Raw genomic sequence first — 13,182 nt, 5'->3', positions numbered from 1 at the left:
GCGATTGTAAGTACGCGTTTATTTAACTTGTCATGCACATCTTTGACATCAGACCAATGGCTTTAATGCGCGAATAATGGATGCATAAGCCTCTGAAGAATTTTGGTAGGGAGCATACATGTGCAATTATATAATATTACGTGGATGTGAACCGAACTGCCAATTCAGCGCAGTATGATTAGGCGAATCTGTGAAACAATCGAGAATGCACGCGCGAAGCGCAAGGCAGAGCGCAGAGCAAGTGGGCTCGGTCAGCATTTCCTGCTTTATGTTTTCATGTCTTTTCATTTTAGTGGGGAAGTCTTACACGGATAATTGCATAACGCCACGTTTTGGTGTGAAGTTCTTGAACACAGGCGAAGTCGAGACGAGCATATTGACGTAGCTGTTACCATTTATTTCTCACCCTTTCAGTGGAAAAAATGAAGGAAAGGTGAATCCTGGACAAACTGTGGGGACTGGACTGGTCAGGGTGCTTGCAATTCTTTACACACGCACTGCAACTTGCCGTATTATCGGTATAAGACTGGCTTGTGCAGTTGTCCCAGTAGTTGACATATGATAGCTACGTATCAATCAGCATGAGAATTTCCCCTCAATGACGTGCGGAAATAGGGCAGGCTAATTTAAAGGATCATCTACTTTGATATCATCAACGATAGGTAGTGCTTAATTACAAGAAACAAACGATATGGTGAGATTACTGCTTAATCTCACCAACTGGTTATCCGAGGCAGTACTTCCCATGACATTTTGACATAATTCATGTTCTCTTACTGAGATATCTGCGGCTCAGCAACTGATTCAATTACGGTTACCGAATAACTTTGCTCTTATGGCCTTTGAAGCGTTTGGCGAAGAGAACGATACTAAATATAAAAAAAAACTGAATTCTGGGGTTTTTATGCACCAAACCCACGATCTCATTATGTTGCAGGCTGTAGTGTGGAAGCACGGATTAATTTCGACTGTTTTGCTTACTACCAGCGCACCTACGCTACATTGCCTCGGTACACTTAGACATCCTCTGTATCATTGTATGCGCTTTCTTTTAGATGAACATCTGTCTCCTCACTATGTTCATCTCATCTCATCGTGAGGCAAGCCTTAGTGTGGAAGTGCGGATTAATTTCGGCCACTTTTCTTACTGCATGCGTACCTACCCTACACGGCCTCGGTAAACAGACATGATCTGTGTCATTTTGACAACTACCTCTTAGATGAACATCTTCCTCCTCATTAAGTCCATATATTTCACAGGGGGGAGTGAGTCTCCAAGGTAACCATCCTGAACGCGTGCCTTCATGTCTAAAAGGAGTAACATGCTGCCTGTTTTTTTTTTACTCTGTCCGTGTCCAGTCGCGCTCCTACAACTATTACGTAAGTCATGTCATGCTCCGCATGCCGAACGCTCAAAGCTGCTGATGCAGTGCCTGTTTCAGGCATCAGAGCTAGCCCTTGCCGGGAGGAAATAACGAGTACAGGTACAATTTTTCCACGGGTGGCTATCCTTGTTGTCACTGAGTTTTTTGGAATTAAACTTTTCTAAATGTGGGCTCACCTGGCGCCGCTTTCAATAAAGGCCGATGCTTCCTCCATGCCTATGCGGCTTGTGCTGTGCGTTGCATGATCAATGCAGCTGATGAAACCCTGGTGCAGGTAACTAGCGCTACCATTGTGAGTGGTACCTGCATAGTACAAAAGTACAGCAAAGGTCTACGTTCCCCACTTTGTAAGGGTAGCTCATAGAAAATGAATACGTTATTGTTATAGATGGTGTGAGGCAAAGAGTTTTAGTCGTGGGGGAACCCTACTGCCGCGCTACTGATGTCTATGCTTTCCCTGTCTACAACTTTGTCTTGAACTGACGCAAGAACTTCGTGCTCAGGGATGGTCATACCGAGCATGACCTTAATTCTTCTGAAGAATATTACGCTCTATATCATATCGCGGACGCAATAGGAGAGTGTTCGAAGGAAAATAGGATATGTCCATTTCTTGTGCGTGCAACCCTGGACCCACCTCATTTACTGGATTATCTAGTTTATGCGCATTAGATGCGTCGTAGAGTGTTTTCCTTTAGCTAAACTATTACGAGCACTGCACCTAACGGGTTACAGATGAGGACAAAAAAATTTATAGGGCATATTTCTACCAAGGGATTATAATTTTGTGTTTGAAGCCTGATCAGAGATTTTTGACCTCCTATGACACATACACGTGTTAGCCAACGACGTACTCGCCTTTCAGAAAGTGGTTATTCGAACCCCATTTGGCCACTACTGCGGCTGAAGTTGCTAAGCTCAGACGGTAAGCAATGCATATTTAATAACTCATTAAGAAATCGAAAACCGTTGTCCTCGCCACGGTCCCTGTGTATGCCATCAACAGACTATAGGACAACTTTCAAAACCATTGGTCAATGCATTTATCTAAGATTCGTTTCGCAGGCAGAAGGTTAGCTTGGAAAGAAATATGGAAGTGTTAATTCATGGCGCCATGCCACTAAATGGTGCAAGGGAAAGCGTCAAATCGCTTTAAAAGTAAAAAATTGCATGAGAATGAAAAAAAAGGAGAGTGCGAAAGATTAAAAGTCGATAATACGGCAGAACCCTTGTCAGGATGCGAGGAGGTTTCGTACAAAACAATAAAGGGCACACCGTATTGCTGGATACAGCTTCATATAAAATCTGACTTGGAGAAAGGCGGCTAAGAATGATAATGACTTTATTACACCCAATGTCATAGTGTCTACGCCTTCGTACATCACAAAAGCATTAAATGCCAATTCTCAACCAGATCACAAAAGATGTGAGTTGCGTTATCTTTGACTTTTAACGAACTTCAGTGCGATTGATTAGGCGTAGTTTAAGGAGTTCATTTTTTAAGTTTACCATACTCACTTTTGCTAGTCACGCCATTAAACTCTCAACGTGCATCAGTCAGTGTTACGAGAGACGTTGCACAGATACCGGCAGAACGAAAAATGCTTCATATATCCATAGAATGGTAATCAGCTTACAGAAATGAGCATTCAGTTTGGAAGGCCATTGTGTCAGCAAGGTGTAGACTTTCTTGTTAACACAGCAGTATAATTTTCAGGTGGCGCCACACTTATTGGAAATCGTTGTGTACTGCGATTCCTAATCTATCAATGCGAGTGAAGCTCGTTAAAGCTTCAGAAGCATATGGGAGGTATACTTGGTAAAAATTTATGCTAACAGAGCGAAAGAACTAGCAAATAATTTTGTCTGATTGAGTTAGGTTTTCATTCATTTTGTAATGTTTACGTTGCATTTGTTGCTTTCGTTCTGGGTATAAAATATGAGTTTCAGTGTAAATTGATTTGGGCTGCCCTAAATTGTAAACTAACTTGTATACATTGGCATCTGTCGCCTGCTGATAACATGCTACACGTGAACAATTCTCTCGCTGTGCCCAAAACTTTACAGCACCGTTATAACCCTCCGGTATAGATAGCTTAAACGCGACCCTAAATGCAAATCACACGCTGGGATGGTAGCAAACATTTTCTTTTCTAAGTTTGATCGGTTCAAAGAAAAAAAGTATCATAGTGGTAGGTCGACGGACCCACTGATATTATGCTTGCTAAACAAAATTGTAGACCAATTGCCACGCACTGATTCCAGTGGCGAGTGAATTGATCATGGCATGGAACGTAGTCTCGGCTTCTGACGCGACGGCCTATAGGAGCGTGCGTTCACAATTTCCTGATATGAGAAGAAATTCATTCAAAAATTTCAACTGCATAGATGTCATATGAATTTACATCTATTCATATCAGAGCAGGCAGTGAGAGAATGCAAGGACAGGAAAGGCAGGGAGGTTAACTAGACGAGCACCAGGTTTGCTACCCTACATTGAGAGTGAGGGAAAGGGGACACACATTACCTTCAAAGGACATTGGGGAAGTGGCTCTTGCGGAGACAGTGTTGGCGCCGTTGATAACTTGTCTCTTTATACGCAATAAGTATACTTCTGCCACGCAACATGTTGGAGCTATCTTCCAAGTTTGTTGTAAAGGCGAGTGACCATGGCCTACGTACCGTGGACGTTGTAAGTCCCGTCGGTTATTGACTTCGGCTGAGTGTTCCATTGGTAACGCCAGGCGTCGTCAGAATTGCTGCAATTAATAAAGGTGTTGATGTTAGACACAGCTGTGGCGAAAAAGTTGAAATTACATTTTTATAAAACAAAGTTCAAGAAAGGCAAAGTACTGTTTAGTAAACGGACGACTTGAAATGTTTCGCACTAACTAAAGGCACATTGCGCTGGCTGGCATAGGACAAGCGGCACACGGGGTAACGCGTGGTGCAGGGCACTCATCCACCATAGTCGAAACGGCCCCTACCTTGACTTGCACGAACACTGTCAGCTTAATGGTCAAATTACAACGGGTATCACGCCTCCGGTTGTACTTTCCTACATAACATGCGTGCTCCACTTGCTACGGTGACAGAATCCTAAAAATTCCGGAAGAAAATATTTTGCTACATGGAACATTTTTTATGCAATAATAATAAAACAGGCTGAAGCATAAAGAAGACGCTGTGTGGATGGTTTCTGAAATGCTGATGCAAAGCAGCGCTCATGTTAGAAAAAATTCCCTTTGCACCCGCAAATTGTGGTTTGGCATCGCCGTGGAGAATGGAGTATTTTCACGCTAATTACATTCATGACTCGTGCATCCCGAAGCTGTGAGAAATACAGCACATTTCAAGTAGTATTTGAAATTATGGGGTTAAATAACTTGCTCTTAAGAGAAAACAGATTTTGTCTCATAGCCAAATGTAAATTTGAACAGTTCAGAATGAGAGGATGGATTTGATTGTATTGCGGATCAACGAAGATGGAGTTCATAAATATTTCTTTGCAAACTATGCTAAGCTTTCTTCTGCTATGCCAGTCGCAGCGGCTTATCTGAGAATTCATTGAAGGTTCAAGTTTATTGTGAGTACAACATGAAAAAAAATGACACTCACTTTAGCATAGGAGGTTAATAAAGGCGCGCTCAATAGAGCCATCGAAATACTCCACATTTTCATTCGAATGCATTCTTCCTTCTTATTGCTTCTTTTTCTCAATAAAAGTCGTGGGTTCGAGCACGCTAATTAGGCTAGCTTAATTAACTGTGCCTTAGTCATATTGACCTAATTAACACCAAATTTCGTGGATTCGACTCCTATCAATGGTCCTGAGTTTGAGTGCCCTAATTGACTCCACAATTATTTACTGTCTTTTTTGGCGTGGTTAGTTGAGTTCATGTGGCAGCAATGTGAAATACGACTACGACGAACGAGCCAGTAGAGATACGAGCACTCCGATTTTCTGTGCAATCATGACGCGACAGTGAAACAGAGATCTAAGGCTTTCCGCCTCAAAAATGTCCGATGACGGATACACTATACAGCATGAGCGTACCTGAAACGCGACGTACTACTGCGATTGTTCTCAAATGGTAAAGAGTACCGCAGCATATGGTGACTTTCCACTTCTTTGTCACTGTAGTATAAAGTCGCATAAGTTTGCTTTTTTAAAAAACCATTTGGAGCCCTGTAATATAGATTTCAGTGGTAAAAGAATTCCTAAAAATAATACCAGAAGTGGTTTCGTTGGCCCAACTACTCGGAGCGGGAAAAGGGCCAGCTTGCCCAGCACTTTGCATTCTCTTCAAAATACATTACCTGTTGCCATTAGGCAACAGGTAATACGACAAGCAATGGTCTGAAACCAAACTGTTGCTTTTCCTCCACCGCATTACGCTTAACTTACCGGAATTTACTGTCTCTTATCTTTTTAGCAAGTTGATTAACACTGACACACATGCGTACAATTTGTCGCTCCCGCAGAGCACACAAAACAACCGAAATGCGCATAATCTATTGCATCATAGAGCGCGTTCGCGAATAACTTAAATACAAGTACGTTCATGTTTAAACGCACAGTGGATGAAATGGGCCGACAATAAAATGTTCTGTTTCTTCAATCTCAGTTTTCAAATCAACATTTCAACACTGATTGCAATCTGCTTTACTGTAACATAGATAACCTGTATTTTTCTTTATTTCTATTGCTTTCGTGCCACATGCTTGTTTTTTTTTAAGTAAGCTAATGAACATTTCCAGCTATAACTTCTACCTTCTATAAATTTGTATATGAACAGTGGGAACAGTTGGGAGAGTTTGTGCTAACATAATTGTAAATCTGACCTTGAGAGGCAGCGTGCCATCCCGTTCTTTCTTATCTCTGTGTGCGCCCCTAGCGCTGTTTTTGGAATTAAGATTGTGTAGTCGCATTTATTCTGTTACTTTATTTGACGTGACTCACGTGATTCAACCCACGTGATGTTACTTTGTAAGTCTTCCTTAACTCTACAGGCTTATGTGGTATATATATCGCAATATGTTAGCACGAAGCATGTTAGCACCACCTCCACCATGCCACGTGCTTAGAGTAATGGTTGATATTGTGCGCGTTTCACGCATCAGAGCTCTCCTCCATAGAAAAAGTTCGACAGTGGAGGCATAGTTGCACCACGGGCAGCATTACGCACCGTCTGTGATTTGCTTTATGCAAGGAAGGTTTTCCGAACGTGGGCGCACCTAGCAAGGTTTTCCGGAATGGCCGATGCTTCCTCCATTCCAGCGCGGCTTGTACTGGGCTGTGCGGGATTGATGCTGATGCTGGACGCCATAGGTGGGGACCTGGTGATTCTGCTTTCAGTGACACGTGCATGGCCTGAGAGAATGACAGTAGTATTAGCTCATCACAGTTCAAGGGTCATTCAACGAGCGTCAACATTTCGGGCTGAAAAAAAAACCCACAGATTTAGTTGAGGTTTAGTGATAGGGTAACCTGATTTCAGTGCTTCCATATGCGGTGCTCTTTCTGGAAATATGCCTTCAATACGTATGACGAAATAGACGTGCGTGACGGAATTTATGCAATGTAGAATTTCCCCCAAGATATGTGCTGTTCAGTAAAGTGGAAAGTTGGGCTAGTTGGTGAGTGATCAACATACCTTGCTGGTGAAGCAGCGCACTGACACGGACACAGTGAAGACAAACAGGAAAAGACGACACTCGCTGCGAGAGTCGTCTTTTCCTGTTTGTCTTCACTTTGTCCGTGTCAGTGCGCTGCTTCACCAGCAAGGTATGATGATATGTGCTGTATTTAGTACACCAGAATAGAACACAACATTGCTCCATGCTGAAGAAGAGATTGCGTATTTTTCACGCGATAGTTCTACAGGCATCGTGTCGCAGGAAATCCGGTGTCTGCTTCAGGGGCAGGCGTTGACCGCGTTGTGAGCAAAAAATCATTGCGAATCAGGCATACCGAATCACGCAGGCCTTCCGTGTAGCGCAAATGCGTTACTGAACTAAATGAAATTAAGTAAAATGCGTCAGAAGCATAGTAAAGTTCGACTTACGCGCAACCTGCAGACTTTATAGCATCAGATTGTAATTGGAATGTAAGAGAAAACATTCTCTTACGCGGGAACTCAAGCACAAACCAATTTTCCAGCGTTTCTACCGTTCTTGTACCACCGTCAGTGGCGTACCCATTTCCGGGCAAAATCATCCAGATGGAGCTTGCCTGCGAGCATTGGCGCCCCACGCAAGAAGGCCCGTTTCCACCAGAAAGCTCGCTTTCGTGCGTAGCGATTGCGGCCAGCGTTTCCAAGTAAACATTACGGTTACATAACATGCAGTCACCGGCAAGCGCGAGAAGCAGCTAGGGGTCTTTGGATGGTACCGTGTTCCACTCTTAAAGGCGAAGCTAAAGCGTCCTGCAAATTTCGTTGTGTCTGTAATCAGAGTCAAATCGTGGCTCTACATTTCCAGCAATAAGCAAATTTGAGGCTTTACTAAGGTGCCGATGGAAAATACGCAAAATTGTTTAAGCTAGCATTTGCACAAAACTAACTTGCCTTAACCATAAAGGCCGCGTTCTTGTTATAGTAAAGCTCCTTAGCAGCACAGAAAACTAAAGTTTAGTTCGGGGGATATTGTCTAAATACATGAGAAATATGCGGTAACCATTGCACTAAATTTGGTGACGTCTGTTGCACTTAAAAGAAAAAAAAAAGTTCCAATGGAGTGACTGGAGCAAACGAAGTTTTGCTTTGGCTGTGAATGTTATTAAAAAATTTCACATGGAAGAAATTGTAAAATATGAACAATATCAAGCTTTCAAATTAATGGAGCAATAGAAAGGATAACGCAGCTTTGGAAACATCTAATGACATATCTAAAAGTGGTCAAAATTATATAATATGCGTCGCTTTGAAATATGATACCATGTTGTGGGTAGGATTTTTTGAAAACGCTCGTAAACATTCAAAATTTTTGTAAGTTGGTAATTAATGAACCGATATTGGCCGCCTTAGGTGCTCTAGCCCTAGCAGTTTTACAGAGCTGCGATATCTGTTTTTTTCGGGGAGAGGGGCAGGGCTACAAATTTGTTAACGATGTCCTTGTCCACTGTGCCGTCCAAGTATGGCTTTCATTCTGTATGGCTTTCACGCACCAATTTTCCGAATCAGCTACCCTATTAATGCGCATTGGGGCTGCTCATACAGAAAGCGACACGGTGACGCTCGCAAAGTGTGTCCTCTTCTGTAGTAAATGCACCGCTGTCGTGGCCTATGTAAATGTCATTTCGGTTGAGGGTTGTAAAGCATCTTTGCAAGCGGCATCGATGGTCAAAGGCCATGCCATACGTACTCGTAACGTCCTGAGAATAGCTGAGGCTCTTGAACGCGTTCCACAGGTCTTCGAAGAAGTCGTCACGAGTCCTGGAATTGGACATATGTATTGGTATCGGACTGTTTGCTTCCAGGTAACGCAGGTTATATCTGGTGAAGCTTTTGTAAAAGCACCATTTGGAACAAGCAAACTGCTATTTTGTTAATGAACGTGATACGTGCAATGTTTCAGTTTACCCAAATGCTAACTTGCTGGCTGGCACAAGGGGAACCCTGTGTAATACGTGGAGTCGGGAAGTACCATCGACCGTAGCGGAAACGCCTCCTTGACTTACACAAAAATGCAAGTAAAGTTTAGTTTACTTTAGTGTAGAACTTGAGCTTTTGTTCACTTACGGCGTTTCTGATTAGTGCTTTGTAGTTGGGTATATGTGCTCAGTTTTCAAACTGTCGTGGCGTCCACTCCTGGAGGAGAATCGCAATGAAAATTTCTGAATAGGCGCACCGGAAATCTTTTTATCCAATTGTTCTATAAAACAGGCTGAGGCTCAAAAGAAGAGGCTGCGTGAACTTCTTGCATGCTTTGTTTCAAAGCAGAGGTGTAATAAAAATAGATGCTCCTTCCACACCGGATTGAATTAGCAATCGCCGTGGTGGTATTAGAATTTTCACGGGAATTTAAATGAACGAGGAATTATGGATCCATGCCATGAGGAATATATCGTAAAAATAAAATTGCGAGCAACATGGCTTCCACAGAATAATAGTGAACCAACAGTTGCCTCTTATGGAAGACTCATTTTGAAACCTTGAGAAGAGAAGGACTCATCAGTTCAAGTTATGCATATGTGACGAAAATGTGTTGTTGCGAGCTTCCCTCACGTATAGCACATATGACGCGCTCCTGCGAAGTCCCGTCTTTGAGGTCCAAATCATGGCCGTCCAGTGCACCCGCGATCGGGCCGGCAGAATTGATTCGTCAGTCCTGTCATGAAATTAGCCGGGTGCGCGTTTATACGCATTTTGCTGGACCCAATAAAAGTTTATTCCCTCAATCGCTCACTGAGGTATGACATGTGCAGCTGGCTTTTCAAAAAATTATTTGAGGTACAGGGGCATGAACAAGGCGCAATTGCAGACATAAGCCTCAGAAAAGAAGCGTAAATGAAGGGCACGCATCTGCAGTTGTATACCGCAAAGCATTCTAACTTGCGAGTTATTTACCGTGGCAGCAAAAGAAGTTGTGGAATTTACTCTTTAAAACCTGATTTAGAACTTAAATATAATTATTAGTTTCACGTCAGCTATAAAATGAAGAAACATCATGAAGGTGAGAGCTGCGCGATGAGCAGCACGCGTGAATGGTGCGGGAGTGTTTTATGTTATGCGTTAGAGAAACTCTCGCACAGGGGGCGCATCGGTCTGCTGAGTCACCCAGCACGAGATGGCATTTCAGGAATCGCCCAACGTCTGCGCGCAGGCGCGACTAAAAGCGGGTGCGAGAAAGAAAGTCTGGGGGCTTCTGCTCCTTGAATATCTGACTTCGCCAAGGTAGTTCGGAGGAGTAGTTTCTTCCTCGTTTTGTATGCGTTTGTCCCTGCAGTGCAGGCACTGCGGAATGAGGTCGCGCGCTGGCCATGCCCATGCACGAGTTTGTTTATGCTCCCACGCTAGCTGCCGGCGCGGTAAATCTCGTGAAGCAGTGGGCACTGACGTGCCGTGTGGGGATGACTGTTTCTAAAGGTACATCGGCCGTACGCTAATCGCAGAATCTAAAGTTACATCGGCCGTACCTGATTTGCTTGGATTTCGCTAGCTCCCCGAGCCCACGTGAAGGACGTTTATTTAGCTCTAAGGGTACCATATTAAGAGTACGCCTTTGAAAGGTCGCGGCGAGCAGCATTCGAAAAGCTTGATACGTACCAAATGATGCTTCATCGCCGGGTTTTCTATAACAGGCACGTAGACCCGTGTGTGTTCTTGCATTTCACCATCAGCGATGATAGGCCGTTGCTCCAGGAACATCAGGGGTCACCTCGAACTCGGCAGGGCAATGCCGTAGCCACTGGCATGTGCGATGCGGTGACCAAACGCGAGCGACAAGCATGTTCTTCGATAGAAGCATTTGGAACCCGCAGTGACATTACTTTGGACCTTAACGATAAACAGCTGCAGCTGTGCTTTCCGTGAAAATATTTTCGCATCACCATGCATCGACGCGTAAAAAAAATTGCTAAGAATGTCGCCCACGTAGTACGCAGTCTGAAGTTTTATGTCAAAGGCCTGCTTTGAAGTAAGAACAAATCTATAGCTATCAACGCCTGTGTTCCGGGTCATACCTACGGGGAACAATATTCGTCGAGAATTGTTACAAGTGGCAAGACTCACGTAGTGCGACAGTCGGACGTGCCCGAAGCGCCCTCGAAGAATTCCTGGCTTGTCCTCGGCGTTGCTTCTTCGCCGAAGGTAAACGCAGGAGGCGTGTTTCCACTGTCACTTTCTTCAGCCATGGTTGTTTGGGCGCCTCTGGAGCATTAGCGTCTGTTTTGTGACAGAAGCACGCGGAATCGCAACGCATGCGCAGTCAGTGCTGATGAGGAAAGGGAATAAATGAGACGTTTGGCTCTTTGGAAACTAGAAGGCAGCCGTAGAGCTCATCTGAAGAAAAGAGACGATAGAGTGGCGCCACTACCTCGACGATAAAATACTCATATTTTAATGGTACAAGAAGCGTTCTAATAACTCGCGCTGTCTTCCCACCAAATGATCATAACCATGTGACCCCCTCTCCCAGTTAAAACCCATTGACATGATATGTCTTTTGAAGGGGAAAGCCTTATATTTCTCATTGGTCAAAAATTTGACCGTCCGGCGTTATGGTATCAAAATTCAAGCGCATGCGTCAGTATTTCTTTATCAATAATAACAGAAGGAGTTCGATCACATTTCTTTGCGTTTAACGGACACCCTTCTCAATAAGCAGTGTGGCCACAAAACCGTGTACATGTGGTTTACCGGTTTTGTTCATGCCTGGCGAGCAACGTACCCGCACGTGTCTTATGACGTTTTGATGAGTATCAGTACATTTGCGTCAAGTGGGAATGCTGTTGTCGTTGAAAGCTAGCGCTGTCTGTTTGCCGAATTTGCGTTTCCGTGTCCGTCTCATTCTGTGCTAAAAGAATATATAAAAGCCCATGCAATTACCTTCGCCAATTAAAGCGCTAACAAATCATTCAGCGAACCAGCGTGTGTCTCCTAATGGTATTCATATACTTGCCACGGCCGTTCTAGCATGCCTTTAACCACGCAGAAACAGTGGCGATACCTATGCGACCGAAAAAGAGAAAAAGCTAAAAACGAGTTAAGAGAAAGCAAGTAATAATAGAAAGTAACAGTGCATTCGAAAGATAGTGTTCAAGTAATTTAATGAATCTCTTGCGAGCGTGGAGGCTTTCGCCATAAGCAAATTTACCGTACGCGAAATTAACTGTAATATTTACTTTTTCTTCTTTAAGTGAAGTGCTACGGATTCCAGGGGTAAATTGGTGCGCATGAAGCAATTCGGGAATATATATTACGTAAACAATTTCCTTTCCAGAACTTTACCTCTCAAAGGGGACGCTGTTTGTTCCCGGTCTGTGAGGGGGCGCTGCGGTCGAGGGTAGGGCGCTCGTGCGTTCTCGATGTTGGTGTCAACAAGCTCTTCTGCCACCCTCCTTGTGTGGCCAGCAGGAGCGTTTGTCATCGTGGTTTCTTTCTTTTATTGCCTGTTGACTCTGTGAGCACGTGGTCACCATCGACAGCTTGAGTGCGTTCAGACCATCGCGTTACTAGCGATGGCCTCTAGACTAAGCATCCTTTCTTCGTTTTCTTGTTAATATTGGAAGTTGCTTCGCGCCAGGCTGTAGCCGAGAAGGCTACGTGGCTTGTGATTGGTGTTCCATTGATGCTACTGGACGCCTGACACGTGGATGCACCGAGTTTTGTTCAGGCATGTCATTACATGCGAATGGAGAGCAGATTTCAGGTCCGGTACCCTGCGGCCGATTTGGAGTTCACTCAAGTGAACGCGTCAATGTCGTAAACATTTATTTTTTACACTCGCTACAGGGAGCGCTGATCTCCTAAAAAATTAGAATGCCACGCTATCTGCATCGCCAGTACGTAAAAATTCTGCTGCACGAACTTTCATGAAATACGGAATTAAAAGACTGCTGCAGACATTCGGAGAATTTTCCGGTAACGCGTAACCGTTCTTTGGCTGCAATCTTAGTTCGCTTTTGTTTACTTGGTTTTGGTAGCTTAGGCGTGTCTACCTACTGTTCGGTTTTCCGAAGTCTAAAAATGCTTGCGCATTAGTAGAGAATTCTCAGAATTTCGGTAATATTTTGTGTTGCTTATCATGTCTCTTCCGCATAGACTACATCGTGCTGCATATTGAAACTCTCGGA

General features: G+C 43.8%; 1 protein-coding gene across 1 annotated transcript in view; it reads right to left on the bottom strand.

The window, feature by feature from the left end:
- LOC139046769 (zinc finger protein 665-like) overlaps positions 1-13,182 on the bottom strand; it is an 83,860-nt gene that overhangs the window by 37,544 nt on the left and 33,134 nt on the right. The window contains exon 5 of the mRNA XM_070526345.1: positions 1,562-1,688. Within this exon, the coding sequence (XP_070382446.1) occupies positions 1,562-1,688 (127 nt within the window). The remainder of the gene's footprint in view (positions 1-1,561; positions 1,689-13,182) is intronic.

This window comes from Dermacentor albipictus, chromosome 9 (assembly GCF_038994185.2).
Source record: "Dermacentor albipictus isolate Rhodes 1998 colony chromosome 9, USDA_Dalb.pri_finalv2, whole genome shotgun sequence".
Classification (NCBI taxonomy): domain Eukaryota; kingdom Metazoa; phylum Arthropoda; class Arachnida; order Ixodida; family Ixodidae; genus Dermacentor; species Dermacentor albipictus.
The sequence above is the reverse complement of the archived record's forward strand: the minus strand, read 5'-3'. Positions and strand labels throughout refer to the sequence as shown.